The sequence below is a fragment of the Mustela nigripes genome, chromosome 7, assembly GCF_022355385.1.
Source record: "Mustela nigripes isolate SB6536 chromosome 7, MUSNIG.SB6536, whole genome shotgun sequence".
NCBI classification, from domain to species: domain Eukaryota; kingdom Metazoa; phylum Chordata; class Mammalia; order Carnivora; family Mustelidae; genus Mustela; species Mustela nigripes.
This window is the reverse complement of record NC_081563.1, coordinates 99,518,571-99,536,319: the sequence shown is the minus strand read 5'-3', so window position 1 is coordinate 99,536,319 and position 17,749 is coordinate 99,518,571. Positions and strand designations below refer to the sequence as shown.

At 42.9% G+C, this 17,749-nt stretch overlaps 1 protein-coding gene across 2 annotated transcripts in view; it reads right to left on the bottom strand.

Annotated features, from left to right (window-relative positions):
- Positions 1-17,749, bottom strand: part of KIF16B (kinesin family member 16B) — a 284,713-nt gene that overhangs the window by 61,679 nt on the left and 205,285 nt on the right. For both annotated transcript variants that reach the window (XM_059406507.1, XM_059406508.1), the window contains one exon: positions 11,778-11,900. In XM_059406507.1, the coding sequence (XP_059262490.1) occupies positions 11,778-11,900 (123 nt within the window). The remainder of the gene's footprint in view (positions 1-11,777; positions 11,901-17,749) is intronic.

Below are 17,749 nucleotides of genomic sequence, written 5' to 3'. Positions count from 1 at the left end.
CTTAAAAGCAGGCTGAAGCTGAATCTTTCCACTTAGCAAGGGGGCAGCCCTGGAGTTCTCAAAGCATATCTAGGCAGCAGAGAGAGGGAAGGCTGGTGGTTTTGGGAGAACATAATTAGCTAACAGGGTATATTCAATTATTTGCTCTGAGATGTGCAATGCACCTCCTTCCTTGGTTTCCCTAGGGAAGTTCCGGGCAAGTTTATATACCTTTCTTTCTGAGAAACCGAAAGGAGTGTTGAGCTCTCTAGCTAAGTGGACACAAAGGAAAAGACACTGTCAGCAACCACCTATGAGGCAAAGGAATAGCTGCCAGGTGAAACACACCCGCAGAGTGCATCCTGAGATCCGGAAGAGAGCAGCCATCCTCCTCCGCTGCAGTGGCCGAGGAACCAGCAGCCTACCAATTATGGGAATTCTACCTCTCAGGCTCCTGAGTCAAGAAGTCAGGCCCTAGCAGCAGGAGCACGGTCTTAAAGCCAGAGCACTGGGCAAGGAGAGAAGAATCTATAATCCAATCCTAGATCTGCCGACTATTGGTGACGCGGACGGGAGAGACGTATGGAGCTTGGAGTATCAAGACTTCTGAAAATAGGAGACCCACACAGATATAAGACTATTCAGCCCTGTTAACCAGGAAACTCCCCAGACATCCTTCTATGTAGATTTAGCACCAACAAGTACAGGAAGTGCCTCAAGAGCCCTTGGTTCCCAGATCAGTCTGAATATGGCTTGCTGTTAAGAAAGGAGCCTAGCAGCTGGTTGCTGAGTTACACCGTATCTACATAACCATGAAGCAGTGCAAAATCAAACAGCGCTTTCTAGCTGACCAAAGTCTCAGCCTTTTGCAATAACTAGAAATTACGACTTCTTTATGCTTCAATTTTAGCACCTTCAAAATTGGGATAATACCATTTATTTTAGTGTACTTACTTTGTCTAGTAGTTTGAAGGTAAATCTGAAAGAATGTAAGAAGACTCTTAAGATTCTGGTAAGACGGATGCCTTTCAAAACCAAGATCATTACTAATAAGTACTTTTCCCTTCCCCTAACACCTCTGCAAAACCAGTGAGGAAAAGGGAAAATTACCCTACTTTAAAATTGTGGGAAATTGCGAGAATGACAGCCTAACCAATTTTCCTTCAAATTACGAAGATATTCAGAGGCAAAGTCCAGAATGCAAACTCTCTACCAGGCATCACTGAAGAATGGAATAATGAAAAACTATGGATTAAGACAGACATGGATCCTAACTTTAGCCCAGTCACTAATCAGCTGTGTGACTTTGGCTCTGCCACACAACCCTTCCAGGCCTCAGCTTCTTCATCTGTGAAATGGGCTCACAATACTAACCTACAGATGAATGAGAAGCATATGAAACAACCATCAGGGTGTCTGGGTGCCCAGTAAATGGTAACTCCTTGCACTGTGATCATGTTCCTAAGGAAAGGCCTTTTCTAATGCACTATGGAAAGGCAAGGGGTATCCTTGGGCAGCAACTGCCAAGAGGGGAGTCCAAAAAAACCAATTTTATTTCAGGAAGAGATGTAAAACCCCCCAAATTCTGAAGTCATGGAAGACAAAATATTAATGAATTCTTATAAGGAAAAAACACATTTGAAATGAAAATTCAAGGCATGGCCACAACACAGTGATTGCTTTCCTTTGGTGCTTGGAAGTCAATCTCATTTCTTCTGTGCCGTTTCTCACATATGCAGCCTTTACTTTGTGAAGACAAACGCAACTGCTCAAATGAAAGTGATATAAAAGATTAGTTGCTTTGTGCAAAAAAGGGAAAATGTTTTTTCTTAATTTTTTTCAGTGAAAGAAAAGTTTTCAGAGACATGAAGGGGTGCTTAAAAAAAAACAGGGTAAAATATGATTCTTTGAGTCCCAATGTTATTTCTTTCACTTGTTATTTATGTTTGAAAATAATACACAAACTAAATACTGGGATCTAGATGGACCACAGCTTATGCAACACTCCATTTGTCTCAGCTGTGCTAATACACATGCAGGGAGATCATCTATCAAGTTACTAATAAGCAGAGACTCAGATGCCAACACACAAATCCTTCTGAACATTTATATTCTATCAAGTCGGGAGTATTTCTAAAAGATGTATGTGTGCGTAGTTTATCTAATAGACTGGAATGGCTCTTATTTCTGTTCTGCCAAATAAAGAGAAATTTCTCTGACTATAAATGTGATTGCTTCAACTCTCAAACCGCAAATTTTCTGGGCATTTCCTTTTCACACTCCCTGGCAGGTCTATCCACCATCAAATTCTCCAGGTTTATCAAAGCCTCAGTAAGACCCCCAATTTACAAAGTGCCTGCAACTTGGACAGAACTCAAGATAAAAAATCAAAACACATACAAAAAGAACAGCAGATATTGGGCAAGGATGTGGAAATGGTCACCATGTTTAGACCAACGCTAAAATACGGCCTTGACTTCGAAGAAGTACAGAATGTAGTGAAATTGCAAAAGGCACATTAAAATGAATAAGCAAGGGCACCAGCATGGCTCAGAGTTCTCAGATCTGATGGGTATTTGGTACCTGGTTCACCCTCCTAGCTGTGTGGCTTTGAGCAAGTCATTCCTAATTTCCTAATTTGTTAAGTGCAAATAATACCCCCCCCATTTTGGTACAGTTTGCACATTTGTGGAAATTTCTGGCAAAGAGGCTGGGCCGAAGAAGGTGCTGGCTGGATGACGGTGTCCTCCCTTAAGGAGAGGTTGCAAACTCAACTGGCCTACAGGGTTCAGTGAGGAACACAATGCCAAAAGGCTCCAAGAGTGCGGGGGTGCGGACCAGAGGGGGAGTAGAGCGGGAGTCTACGAGTTTCGTGAGCACTCTTCATTCTGCTACAGAGGATGGATGAAGTCATCAGAAGGGCTAAGCACTGCCAGCAAGTAAGCTGCAGTTTAGGGGATATAGGTAAACCTCAGACAGAACAGAGCCTGTACTCAAGCAGCTTGCGAGATACAAGTGAATTCATAAGACACGCTAAATAAGGGCCTAAAACCTTTTGGGTGTGTCAGAGAAAGACAGAATAGAGAAATATGAGGGAACAGATTAGAACGTTACCTAGAGAAAGAAAATATTAGGTCATGATCATGCCTGCTCAGGACCAACAGCTAACTCAGCCCCACATGAACACCACTGGTGACCATGAGCTGATCCCATGCTGAGTCCACATGTGCTCTACCTAAGAAGTGCAGGTGACAACCTGGGCCGTCCAGCAGGCCACCGGCCAGGCATGCTGCCATGCGGCGAGTGTGCACTGCTCTGGGTGCCCTGTGTTTACGGAGACACCTTGCTCACAGCTCTAGTCCTGGCTAGCAGAGTGGGAGAGGTTGCAGTGGCAAAGAGAGACAGAGCAGGAGAATGTGGGGTGACCCTGAGCTCAGAGAGTACAGGCCGCTCCCCTGCCGGCCCCACCCTCCAGCGTCTACCTGACCCGCCTCCTCCTGCATCTGTGTTTGTTTAAACTGACTTAATAAACTGGGTGATCAGAGACCTCTTTCGGTGTGTGAGCCTTTATGTGTAGTGGGGACTTGGCGTGGACCATTCCCTCAGGCGATCTCCTCTGCCCAGGAGCCGTGAAGGCTGTGGCATAGGAACCATCCCAAGAGGAGCCACTGTTTGGCCCCAAGCAGGGCTGCCCTTTGGGACACCAGTCCAGGGTTGTTACATTTTCTGGTATTTAACATAAACTTGGGGAATTTGGATCTCCCTGTCAGATCTCCCAAGTTTGAAATGGTGACAACGCAGTGAACATTTTGAAATTCTGTTTGGGCAAAATAAAGCTCATCCTCCATTGCCCCTCCTGGTTTGCTCCAGCTGCCTTCATCCTGCTGCACAACTCTGTTGGGCCCTGGCGCCAACGGCCCTGGAAGGTGGCCCTTTGCCCTTTGCCTCCTTCAGAGGCTCCTGCCTATGGAGGGCCCGGTGGACCCAAGGGCTCTCGCACTAAGCATCTCCCCAACTCCAGGGCAGCACCGACGGAGCCCAGACGGGGGACCAAAGTACCTAAGCTCACGTGACAGCAAAGAGAACGGACCGCTGGGCAGGGCACTCAGGCGATACTGGCAGGAGCCTACAGGCTTGTGCCCAACGGCTTCCTCAAGATTCCTCTGCCCTGCTCTCAGGCCTCTTTGGTCCCTCTGCCTCTCCTCTCCTCCTCAGTCCACCAACCATGAGTCAGAACAAAATGAGGTACATCTGGGGGCAAGAGGAGGTGACTGTCCCTGTGGTACCTTCGACCAAAATCAGATGACTAAAATGAGGAATAGTTTTGTCTTGGACATCGTGTGTTCGAGGTAAAGTATGTAGTCCTGTGCTCCTTTGCTCTAAAGTGGATCAAAGTGATTCTGCACAAAAGAGCCTATCTTCTGCCACCACTTGAAGAAAGGTAGGGCCCTGTCCTTTCCTGAACAGCCTGGGGATGGGAGGGTATGACTAGGGCACCAGAAGGCTCCTTATAGAAGACTCCAGAACACGTGCTTCCTGAGCAAGGGGCTGGGGTGCCCAGAATAACGTCCAGGGGGTGGGCTGAGGGCTACTCCTCTGTGCAGAACGGAACAGAACTGAACTCCTTCGTGGGTGCCGGAGACTATCAGAGCCAGGATGTGTCCTGGCGTGTGGGAGGGTGGAATGGAGAAGGCAGGCGGAGGCAGCAGGCACTGGCTCTCTTGCACGCAGACACAGTCCAGGGGCCTGATTTGCCAGTCCCCACCCTGGAAGACCAGAGAGAGGACCTAGTGGCGGACTTGTGGGGGTCATATTGTTGAGTGACCTCTTCTGCGTGACCATTCCCAGTCCCGGCCTGTGGGAGGGCTGATGACTCAGTGAGGAGGGCCCAAGGGCTTACATCTCCAGAGAAGACCTGCTATGAACATGACAGTGACTGCAAGAAAACCATGTGACCGTGGGCTGTGACACCTGTTCTGAGGGAGGAAACAGGGTAACAGGATAGGGAATGGGTGAGAGGGGAGGGTCCTACTGCAGAAGTCCACACTCTGGGAAGCAGACAGGAAGGCAATCTCCTGGTGAGATCACCTACAGTTTTTACAGGAATAAAAACTATCAGGAAACAAAATATTAAAAAAAAACCAAAAAACAGTGTTGGCTTATGTTTTTTACACTATAATATTAATACATAAGATAAATGGCAGAGAGTTTAAAACAAGAAACACCAGCTTATTTCTTGAACATAAGTTCAACGCCAGCCTCTGTTGAACTTAACCACAAGATTTCTGTTTTGTATCCTGATGAAATAGAACTTAAAGATTAAATTCTCTCCACTCTGGTCTTGGCTCACTGAAAATGGCAATTGTAACACAGTTGTAACAGATTTCCTGTATCAATCGTGGACAAGCATTTGACGCCCGGATGTTAAGACGGCTGCAGTAGGCTGGTCGGCGGGATAACCTGTGCCGGCCATGGTTCAGGGCCAGCACACTCCTGACAGGCACCTTCTGCTGGCCAGCAGGTGACATTCAACCATACTCAGCTTCTCAGCCAGCAGCCAGACTGGCACTACCCCCCACTTCTCCATCCGTCTCTGACAGAAGTCAGAAAGACATATATCTCTTGGCGAGAATGTGGATGGTCCCAGAGGGTTTGTATTCCTGTGACCTGCTGGGAGGGATCACTGCAAGGGCCACGGGAACGGATGCCTTCACCCTGGGATGCCCAAGCACGTGTCCTTCAAGGATCAGTAAAATAAGGAGGTGGGGGATGGAAGGAGTGCATCACAGAGATGACAACCTTCTGTGGCGTCAAATAAGGACATTAAGACAAACACCATTCCACAAACTGTAATATATCCACAGGCGGGATGCTATGTAGCACTAAAAGGAAACAAATTTCTGTTATAGTCAAATACAGAGATGAATCTCCAGCACATCAGACTACACAGAAGCATTCAGACACAAAGGAGTAAATGCTGCCCGGTCCCATTTACATGGTACGCTAGAAGAGGCACGGGTCATCTGTGGTTACAGAAAGCAGCTCAGAGCTCACCCAGAGGCTGGGCAGGGGCACTGAATATAAAGAATCTTTCTGGAATGATGAAAAGTCTGAAGTCCTGATAGGGGTGCTGGCTACATGGGTGTAGGTATGCCAAAACTCATCAAAGTACACTTAAAATGTGTGCACTTCACTGTATGTCAATTACGCCTTAACAAAGTTGACTGAAAAAATTAAATGTGACCAAAAAACAAAACACTATATATCTATTTTCATAGTTACTCCATAAAATAAAGCTGTTTTTAGTCCCTCAATAAAGAAGATACAAAAAGACAGTCTTTTTGAATTAAATATATTAAATTCTGGTTTAATGAAAAACACGATTTTTCTCATTTTAAAGCCCAGTAATGGGAACCTCCATGGGACGGATCAGGGATCAGAAGATGAACATTTGAGAACCACTGCTGTCTCCCTTCCTCCCTCAAAATCCCACTCCCTGTACCTGACCTCAAATAGTACCTTAACCATAACTACAACTATTCATCCAGCCACAAACAATCCAACGAGAGCTATCCCACTGGGGATTACAAGAAGGCATGACTTGAATAACTAATAAATTCTATCTCAGCAAAGGCAGGCAGAGGGAACAGGAAGGGTGAGGGAGAAGTGGAGAGACTCTGGGCAGCTACACGACTGAGTGCCCCTTCCCAGTCCCCTCTCTGGGGCCTGCAAATTCAGTTCATAGAGACTTGCACCCAGGGGGTCCTGTGTGTTCATTGGTCAGCTTGGCCCTTTAAGTGAACTGGCAGCAACCACCAGCAAGTTATGCAGTCAACAGGGGTCTAATACCAGATGTCAAGACCCTTCCCTGCTGATCACAGAGCATTGCCAGGTGCATTCAGGACCCCAGGAGACCTTTAAGACCATCAAGGGGAAAGGGTAGAAAAAAGAAATTGATTTTTGTTTAAAAAAAGAAGCAGCAAAGATTTTTCTGAAATTTGAAGTGTAATAGTATAAAATATCTATATACATTAACATCAGACTTTCCTTCAAAGAAGGTCTAAAACTAAATAGACTTAAAAAAAAAAAAAAAAAAACAAACAATACTTTTACCTTAACCACCTTACATCCACTGGTTCACCAAGAAAAGACTTGAGTAGTAGCCAAACTGTTACCATAAGTGTGACTGTATGTTCTAGAAAACATTGCCAATGTACCATATAATCAGATAATGGGTGGAAAAGGCTGTCATACTTAATTGTTTTTAAAAGTGTATTTATTCGGGGCACCTGGGTGGCTCAGTCTGTTAAGTGTCTGCCTTCAGCTTGGGTCATGATCCCAGGGTCTTGGGATCAAGCCCCGCGCCTGCCTCCCTGATCAGTGGGGAGCCTGCTACTCCCTCTGCCTGCTGCTCTCCCACCCCCTGCTTGTGCATGTACGCACACTCTCTGTCAGATAAGTAAAATCTTTAAAAAAAAAAAAGATTTATTTATTCGTTTGAGAGAGAGGAGAGAGCGAGTGCAGGAGGGGAGGGGCGGAGGGAGAGAGAGAGAGAGTCCCAGGCAGTCACCACGCTAAATGTGGATCCTGACCCAGGGCTCAATCTCATGACACTGAGATCATGACCTGAGCTGAAACCGAGAGTCAGTCGCTTAACTGCATGAGCCGCCTAGGTGCCCAGAAGCCCCCATACTTAATTTTAAAATTCAAAATTTAAAATTCAATTTCAAACTGAAAAAAAAAAGTTGAAAATTCTCAGACACACTGGGTATCAGAAGTCATTAAGAGGATTCCAAGGGTTAAATCTCACTCAGTCCCCATGCTTTTTAAAAATTTACTTGTTTTTTTATGAGGCATCTGCGTAACTTAGTCAGTTGAGTATCTGACTCTTGATTTCATCTCAGAACATGATCTCAGGGTTGTGGGATTGAGCCCTGCGTCTGACTCCTCGATGAGCATGGAGTCTGCTTGTCCCTCTCCCTTCCTCCCATTCTCACTCTCTCCCTCTCTCAAGTAAATAAAGAAAATCTTATTAAGGAGGGATGTATTGCATAGAGCACTGGGTGTGGTGCATAAACAATGAATCTTGGAACACTGAAAAAATAAAGTTAAATTAAAAAAAAAATAAAAAGTTTACCTTTTTTTTTTTTTTTTTTTTTTTGAACAAACACTCATCCAGCACTTAGGAAGTGGCAGGTGCCATTCTAAGCACTTTACACACCTACATTCAAATGCTGCTCACACCAGCCCAGCCAGACAGGTGTCTTTGTCCCTACTCTACAGTTAGTCTCTTGTGGAGATTAACTGGCGGAACCTGGACGGACATCGGCACACCCAGCACTACCCCAACAGCTATGTGTTTGCTGGGCGCAGCCATTTTTGTTTTGTTCAAGAGAGGGACTGTACATTTGGGTCATGTTTGTTTCTAGTACTGAGGCCCTGAGACTTCTGTGACTGAGTATCCCCAGGAGAATGTGAGACGCTCCACACACTTACCTGCAAATGTGTCTGGTGGCCCTTCCTGCACAGAGAACTGGGGATTCTCCAGGCAAATGCTCACGGGCCTCTCCTGGTGCTGATTACAGCACCTGACAAGTACAAAAAGGGAGCAAGACAATGACATGCTCTCAGAACTTGGGTTTGCTATGTTCAAAGAAAGCTGAACACTTTGGATTTGGATTTTATATATTCTGAGGTGGAAGCCGAGATTTTCAAAGGTTCGACATGATTTTCTGTATCTAGGTTCTCTAACCGCCTTCACAGTACCATCTTCACGATTTTGGCCAGATCTGCTATGGCCTGACCTATGATTTGCTTGCAATTTTTATTTGAATCAACTCAGCTTTTGTTCTAATTCTTTTCTTTTTTTTGAGTTATTGAAGTATAACTGGTTTAACAACACATTAGTTTCAGGTGTATAATGTAATAATTCGCCATTTTTATATATTGTTAAATGATCACCTCCTAAGTCTTGCGAATCTCCCTCACCACACAGGAACGGTTAAATTTTTTTGTTCTTATGATGAGAACTTTTTAAGATTTACTCTCAGCAACTTTCAAATATACAGCATTATTTACTATAATTGCGATCTATAATGACATCCTCAGGACATATTTTATAACTTTAGACCACCTGTACCCATCTCACCCCCCCACCCCACCTACAGATAAGCAATCACCTATCTGTTGTCTGTATCTGTGAACATGGGCTGTTTTTCTGGTTCCACATAAAAGTGAGATCACACTACATCAATTAACTACCCTCTTTATCCATGTCTTATCTTTTATGCATGAAATCAATTTAATAGTTATATTTTATTAACACACTTATCTGTTAAAATAAAATATATCTTGGGGCACCTGGGTGGCTCAGTCCATTAAGCAGTCAACTCTCGGTTTTGGTTCCAGTCATGATCCTAGGGCCATGAGATGGAGCCCCGTGACAGGCTCTACACTCAGCAGAGAATCTGCTTGAGATCCTCTCCATCTCCCTCTGCCCCTCCCTGCACTCTCACTCATTTTCTCTCTCAAATAAATAAACCTTTAAAAAAAGTTTTAAATAATAAAATATATCTATGCATCAACAAAACATGTCCTCCAGTGCTGTGAGTTCTCTGTTGAGGAGAATTCAAATTCTGAGCTGGTAAAAGCCAGTCTTCACCCTCTAATTAAAAAGATGGAATTAGGGGCACCTGGGTGACTCAGTTGGTTAAGTGACTATCTTTGGCTCGGGTCATGTTCCTGGAGTCCCAGGATCGAGTCCTGCATTGGGCTCCCTGCTCAGTGAGAGCAGAGAGTCTGCTTCTCCCTCTGACCCTCTCCCCTCTCATGCTCTCTCTCTCATTCTTTTTCCAATCAATAAAATCTTTTAAAAATATGTTGCAACATGGGGGCTTAAGTGGGTACGAGAAGAATCAATGAAACAAGATGGGATTGGGAGGGAGACAAACCATAAGTGACTCTTAATCTCACAAAACAAACTGAGGGTTGCTGGGGGGAGGGGGTTTGGGAGAAGGGGGTGGTATTATGGACATTGGGGAGGGTATGTGCTTTGGTGAGTGCTGTGAAGTGTGTAAACCTGGTGATTCACAGACCTGTACCACTGGGGATAAAAATACATGTTTATAAAAAATAAAAAATTATATTAAAAAAAATAAAAAAATAAAAGTAAAAAAAAAATATATGGGATTAACGCATACACCTTCAGAAATTATTTTGATATATGTATAAATATCAACATAACATGTATGTACAAAGGGAGCTCTACATACACACACACACACACACACACAATTTCAAATGACAGAAAAGAAACTCAGCAGGAATTAGGCTTTAAGTTAGGGGCAGTGAGAAGTACTGGTTCACAGACGTGGCATAACATTTGAATATGAAACCACACAATCTGGCAAAGATTGTAAAGATCAAAACACCACCACCACCACCACCACCACAACCACCACCCAGAGAACATGTACTCTCAATAGGAACCTCAAATAAATTAATGCCTAGGTTTAAAAAATAAAGAGGAAAACAGTATATAGAAATAAGAATCTGGGAGCTTGATTTATCCTAAGACTCATTTGTATTTTTTCTCCAGGAAGACTGAAAGAACACGCATGCCTAAAGGGAAAGAAGGATCCCAAGGGCCCAGGGGTGTGATCGGTGGCTGGGGAGGTGAGGGGTGCAGGGCTGGCTGGCTTCAGACTCCCTCTTCCCTCCCTCTCCACAGCAGCTCCACGTTGGTCCGCTTTCTGCAGTGCCCTTCCTCATCAGTATCTGCTGAACAAATGTCTTTGTTGAGAAGAAATTTGGAAACCACTGGTGTGATCCAATTTCCCCATTCTACCAATGAGAAAACCGAGACACTGAGAAAGTAAAGACTCAGGGTCACTCAACGAAATGTAACAGAGTCAGAGCCTGAAGACTTTAGCATCCAGATTCCCAGTCTGGAGGTTCACCTCCAAGAACACCCTCATGCAGCTGCAGACTACGACCCTAGTGGACATCATTACATCAATAACCTCAGCTATGCTTGAAAATAAAGAAGGGTGACTCATCATTAATTCCTTGAGGAGGGGAGAGCCTCCAGCAATATTTAATGAAGTGTTATGAGTTAATGGAACTAAATTAGGAATAAGATGAAGTCATTATTTCGGAAAGTATGATGTAAGGAAGCAGGCACATCTCTTCCTGAAAAGTCGCATAAATCAAATAAAACCTAAAATGGATTAGGAAAGCTTCCTAAATTAATAATAACAGAAATAACAAAAAAACAGCAGTAGTAATAAAAGCAAATGGTTATAACTTATTATTATATACCAGATACTAGACTCAGCATTTTATGTTAGCTGATATCCTTGTAACATAAACATTATTATTCCCATATGTATAGATAAGAAAATCAAGCTTAAGCCCGGGGATAAGGTGACTGACTGTCATGTTTCAACTGGCACCTAATGGTTTCGCAGGGTGTGGCATTTCCAATGCCGAGAGCAAAAACTCCTACATAACCAACAAGGGTTGGTCACCCTACTTGCCAGACTGGCAAGTGACCAGAACTTTCTTCCATGTCTGCCTGACTCCCCAACCACAACCACCTTCTATGGGATAACCTCTCCATGTGCTACAGTCTAGACTTGGCACAGGCCACTTTGTAGGAGGGCATGATTAATATGTTACAAAACAAGATGTTCACATGTAGCTTCATCTCCCTTTATGGAAAAAAAAAAAAAAGAGAGAGAAAGCCCTGGGAGCTTCAAGCCTCCATTCGTCCAGAAGAGTAAAGAAGGGGCACTTACCTTGACCTCAAACTCGAAGTGCTCATCCTTCCCTTGCCCGCACAGCACATAGCGTGGAATACTAATTTTAATTGGGTCCTTCAGGTCGTCTGGATTTGCTCCCAAAGAGCGAGAAACCATCCGCTATCAAAGACACATCAGATAGGGAGAACAAAGAGAAACCGAGATCACTCCTCAGCAAATACCCTGCTTGGGCAGGCAGGAGAAAATGTGTTTCAAGCAGAGAAGAGAGCATCAAACTAGTAGAGTTTATTTAGAAAAATGATGGCTTCCTTTGAAAGAGAAATGCTAAGTCTCTCTCATCACAAAGAACCATTTCTTTAGGTATACTATTCCAAGAAATTAGGGCAAAAGCACTTCAAATGTTGTTTGGCTTTGAAGTTCCTTCCAATTTATAAGAACAAGTGAAAAAAGAGACAGATTACATATCCCGACTTTTAAAAAAATCAGTGTAAACCAGACTCTTTTCTGAAAAGTCTTGATCATCTGACAAACTTCTTTTTTCTTCACAGACTATCAGATTGCTGTACATAAAGCTCCAAAAGCTGGAGATCTTATTCAAATTTACTTCATTTTTAACTTCAAGGCATTTTTATATGCCTATATAGTACAGAAAGCTCTTTAAACCACAATTAAAATAAATACCAAGTATTTTCTTTAGGCTTCATATGATTAGTAATCAACCTGGCTCTGACAAATATTTACGGTCTGGATGGTAGGAAGCCAGGAGGGTTTGAGAAGGCAGCATTATGAAAAAAAATAAATCTTCAAAATGAGTTCCCTTGAGTGTATAAATGGGTGGGAATCTCTGAACAATCCTTATCATTTGCACTAACCTGGGGCTTTAGACAACACAAGAAAATCTGTTTTTAAAGCAGTAGCCATAATAAAATGATTATCATAATTATAGTTAGCATGTATTGAATACTTACTGTACCAAGAACTGTGCTGAAGAGTTTATATGCATCATTTCCTTTAATCCTCACAATCCCCGTGAGGTATTAACCATTACTGAACCCTCTTTATCAGATGAGGGGCCCCAGGCTGAGAGTCGAGATAATATGAAGGAGGCAGCGGGAAGAGCTAGGATTTGCACTCAGGCTAACCAAGTGCCCACCTGTGCACCATGACGCCTTCCAGCCCACCTCCACCAACTGCTTTACTGCCATCAGGAAATTTTTCGTCCATCTGAGATAGAGTCAGCTTATGAACATTGCAACATACACAGAATTTAAGAAGGAAACTCCACGATTCTGCAGTCAAACTCACTGTGGTCCTGGATCCTGAGCTGCGTGTACCATGGAAGACCCAACCTAGCTGTGTGACCGAAAGCTCAGGTTTCTGGATGACACAGAGGTGTACAATGGGGCTCAGATTGCTGCTTTCGTCTAGCTGACACTGCCAATATTTTGGCATGCTACGAAGTTAACCAAACCCTTCTAGAGCATCTAATTTTTTCCCTGCGTGACCAGTCACCCAAAACAAGAATGATTAATTTTATCACAATGGTACACCTATTTAGCTGTCCCCAATTTCAAAGACCCCAGGGGAAATTCTTTAGAAAAAAGAATTTCTCAACATGTGCACCGCTAAAGACCTTTTGGTTCATTAACAGTATGTTTCCAAATTACTGTAAAGGTAGACATTTCCTGAAACATGGAATATGTGTATCTCTTCGAAGGGTGAAAAGGAAGAGAAATAAATCAGTGGTTTCATTTATTTTCAAAGAGCATGTTTACTGTTAAGAAGTGTCTCTATGGTTGAGCCATGAAGTTCTTGCCCTGCTCCCGGAGCCCCAAAAATCTTCTATGCCATATGTAATAGCTACATTTTTAAGTAGGAATATAATCTCTTCACCAAATCTGCCACAGTCACTTGGGAAATCCAGTGGTTGTAGTGTGTGTGAGTTTGCAGCTCGAAGTTGGCAGCTGTGGGAGAACGCCTTCAGCAGAGAGGAATGCTGCAGTCCGGAGCTGAAGCCAACAACTGGTGATACTAGTTGAGAAATCAAACCCATGCACTCAGCCTTAGGAGGACTTCACCCTTTCAACCAGTTACACCCAAAGGCTAACGCCACAGCTCATTTGATGAGGTGCTCTCTCTGTCCCAAGAGGTTAGAATGAGAAAAAGAAGAAGGAGGAAGGTAAATTCATGAGGGGCCATGTATTATCGCATGTATTATGGGTTCTTAAAAAGGTGTGGATAATAGCATCGAGCATAAATACTCAGTCCTGAACCTCTACCATTATGGGCATCCCTGAAATATCACTTGGGATCCCACGGGTAAGTCATGTCAAAGACGCGGAGAGTGGAAAGAGAAGACCCAGAATCAAATTCTAGCATTAGGACTTTATCTGAGCCTAACAGTCACCCACCCACCCTCTCTGCGCTTCAGTCTCATGCCTATGGAAATGGGCACAGTATTTAGCAAATCTCTTCTATACAGCGGGAACCCAGCTGTGAGCATGACAGTGTCCTGCCCCGGGGGAATTCTGGTTAGAGGGAGACTGACAAGTAAACTGATAATTCCAGCAGGATTAGAAAACTGTGATGGGGGTTTACAGCATCCTTATTTATAACAGCCAAGCTATGGAAGCAGGCCAAGTGTCCAATGACTGAGGAATGGATAAAGAAGACGTGATGTAGGTCTACAATGGAATATTACTCAGCCATAAGAAAGAACAAAAATCTTGCCATTTGCAACAACATGGATGGAGCCAGACCATATTATGCTAAGTGAAATAAGTCAGAGAAAGACAAATATCTTATGATTTCATGCCTATGTGGAATTTAAGAAACAAAACAAATAAGCAAATGGAAAAAATGAGACAGACAGACAGAAAGAGCAAGAAACCGATTCCTAATTATAGGGAACGATCTAATGGTTACCAGAGGGGAGGCAGGTAGGGGACAGATGAACGAGGCGATGGGGATTCAGGAGTGTCCGTGTCATCATGAGCACCAGGGAATGTATGGAACTGTCGACTTACTATATTATAACCTGCAGTGAATATAATGCTGGATGTTAACTAACTGGAATTAAAATAAAAAATTTAAATAAAAAAAGAAATTTGTGATGGGGCACTGAGTAAGAAAAACTATGAATAAACACATGGCTATCTAAATGCCATGACTTTTACTGAGGAAGAGCTGCAGCCAAAAATATCCAGATGTATTATTAACTAAGCAAGGGAGACTTAATTTTAACCTCCTGAGTGCCTTCTCTTATAGGCACCCTTCGGGTATACAATCAAACACTGGTATCTCTTACTGAGCACTTACCATGTGCCATGCACAAGTTTAGGTCCTGGGAATACAAAATAAAATAACTTCTGCAAAGTCTCTGTAGTTTCTAAGACCTTTAGTTTTTCTCAGCTGCATCAAATTTTGAACAAAGATTTGGTTTTTCCACTCCAGATGGATTACATTCTAAAGTTAGCCAACTTCACTTTCCCTTTTTATAAGTCAACATTCTAAGTGGGATAAGACTGAAACTGATGGTCTGGTTACTACATAGACATTTTAAGACTGGAAAGTTCTCTAAGAATTTTATAATCGCAAAATCAATCCCTAATGAAAGGAAAGCTGCTGATCCTTTTAAGAAAAAAAAGCCATGCGTTGGATAATTTACAAATTTGGGTAAATGGGTGCATGAATGAAATAGGGACCATTTATCTGGGAAGAACTGGATCTTGTAATGTTTATGTCGCTCAGCTAAATCTTATAATATCTATGTCACTCGCCTAAATCAGGTCATAATCCCAGGACCCTGGGCTCGAGCCACTTGTTGGGTTCCCTGCTCAGCAGGAAGCCTGCTTGCTTCTCCCTCTGTCTCTCCCCTTGCTTGTGCTCCCTCTCTCAAATAAATAAATAAAACCCTTTAAAAAAAAAAAAAAAGAGCCATTGCCCCAATCACAGGATCAGACAGTGACGTTTAACTGCACCCTTTGCTGAGAAGATAGATACTTCTCTCTCCATTATTGAATAGCATATTGGGGGCTGGAAATATTGTTACTACCCACAGGCACAGTTTACTTCAGTCTCAAAGATTTCAGAGTAGCTAAATATTAATGAGTGTAGAGAAACGTACAATTGCAGAAATGATTAACTGAAAAATAAGCTAGGGATCTGAAGACATTTGAGCTTTATCTGTGGAGAGAGGAACAGAGAGACAAATCAAAACTATGTGTTTCCATCAAACCACTGCTGCAATGTAATTTTTAGAAACTACTTTGCAGTCAACTTTTATGAGAAATGTAGACTTCTCAGGACATGGCACGAAAGGTTCCTGACATACTCCTAAACCATGTTTATGCTGGAAAGGAAGGAGAACTAACATAAATGTCTCCTAAACTTATTTTTTATTTGAAAATAGCTATATTTTGAGTATCTTGAGTTTCGTGCTAGACAAGTAAACGTGTGCTGTATCACCTTACATCCTATTATTTAAGGGAACTTTTAAATTCCCACGGAACTATTTATTTTGGAATCAGTCACAGTTTCCCTACATGTGGCAAAGAAGATGCTTAGACTTGGAAAGGAAGTTGGTCATTACATCTTATGAGGAGGTGAAGAAACACGACAGGACAGAGGCACCTCTTACAGCAGAGCTGGATAAATACACGGGACATTTCAAGGAACTTTACATGCCTTGTGGAGTGGTTCTATTTAGAAATGAAAGGTCAGGCAAAAGTACATAGTGAATAACTTGGGTTATATTTCTCTAAATAAGAAATATCTTTTAAAATAAGATACGAAAAAATATTTTTCTGGTAGCTTTTAATGAAATCATCTCTTATGTCAACAACTATACTACTTTTCCGTTGTTGGGGAAACACTATAGTCGGGTCCTTAGCCAAAGAAAGCAAGCGGAACATGGGCTACATTTTGAATATTCAGATTAGAATCTTCTCTTCCTACTCAGGCTGTCTCCTTCAAAAGGGACAAATTAAGGAAATTAATAGGAAGTGGCGTTAACATCCACTCGGATCAATGTCGGTACCACAGAGGGCACAGAATGGACCAATCCTACAGGGAGCCATCAACATTTCCCCTAAATACTCTAATTACGTACCAGATGGTGGAATTCAGTGTATGCTCTGACTAGGACAAGGTCAGACCTAAGGACTGCCGTCTGATCTCCTAGAGCCAAATATCCAAGGTTTGCTTCTTAAACACAGGCAACCCTGGCTTTTTATCAGCTTTAACACAATTGCCAATTCTCCTCTCTCTGTTTCCAGCATAGCCGGTATTTGACTCCCTCCTCTTTTCCACCACACAGGCCACACTGATGGTTCTAATCAGAGCTATGATGTAGCAAGGACCTCTTATGTCCCAGAGGCAGAGAATACAGAGATCTTGTGTGAGCATGTGCAGATTATGAATAAAGTCGAGAGTCAAGACATGTTTATGTTCATCTCCAGAAGGGGACACCTGCCTCGGCTGTGAGGACCTTGTGCTAATACCACATGGCCTCTGAAATCAGAGTACACAGAGCTGGAGTGGAGTGTGCTAAGGGATGTAGCCACACATGCTACAGGCATCCTCTGACCACGAAAAGACAACGCTAACCCGATCTCATTTTAAAGTGACGGGAGTTAAAAATACTTGCATGAGGAAACAGGAATAAGGGCTTTCAAATAAAGGAGTATTCCTCTCATTTTGATTATAGATCTTTAGGGATAAACTAACCAGAAAATGACAAACTGTTGGAAATAGATATTTGTGGACTATCTTATTTACCCTTAGTGGCCTTAGGGCAAATCCAAAAGGGTTTGGATCTAAATCCAAAACGGTCTAATCCACGACTCTTACCAGAATAGGTGATTTCATCCTTCTAGATCTGAGGTGCACCAACATTGTTTCAAAGTTTGAAAGACCAGTTATCTGATGAATGTTTCAACTGGAAACTATTAAAAACGTTACCATCTTTCTCTAGATCATGAAAGACTGGTCCCTTTAATGGTCATTAT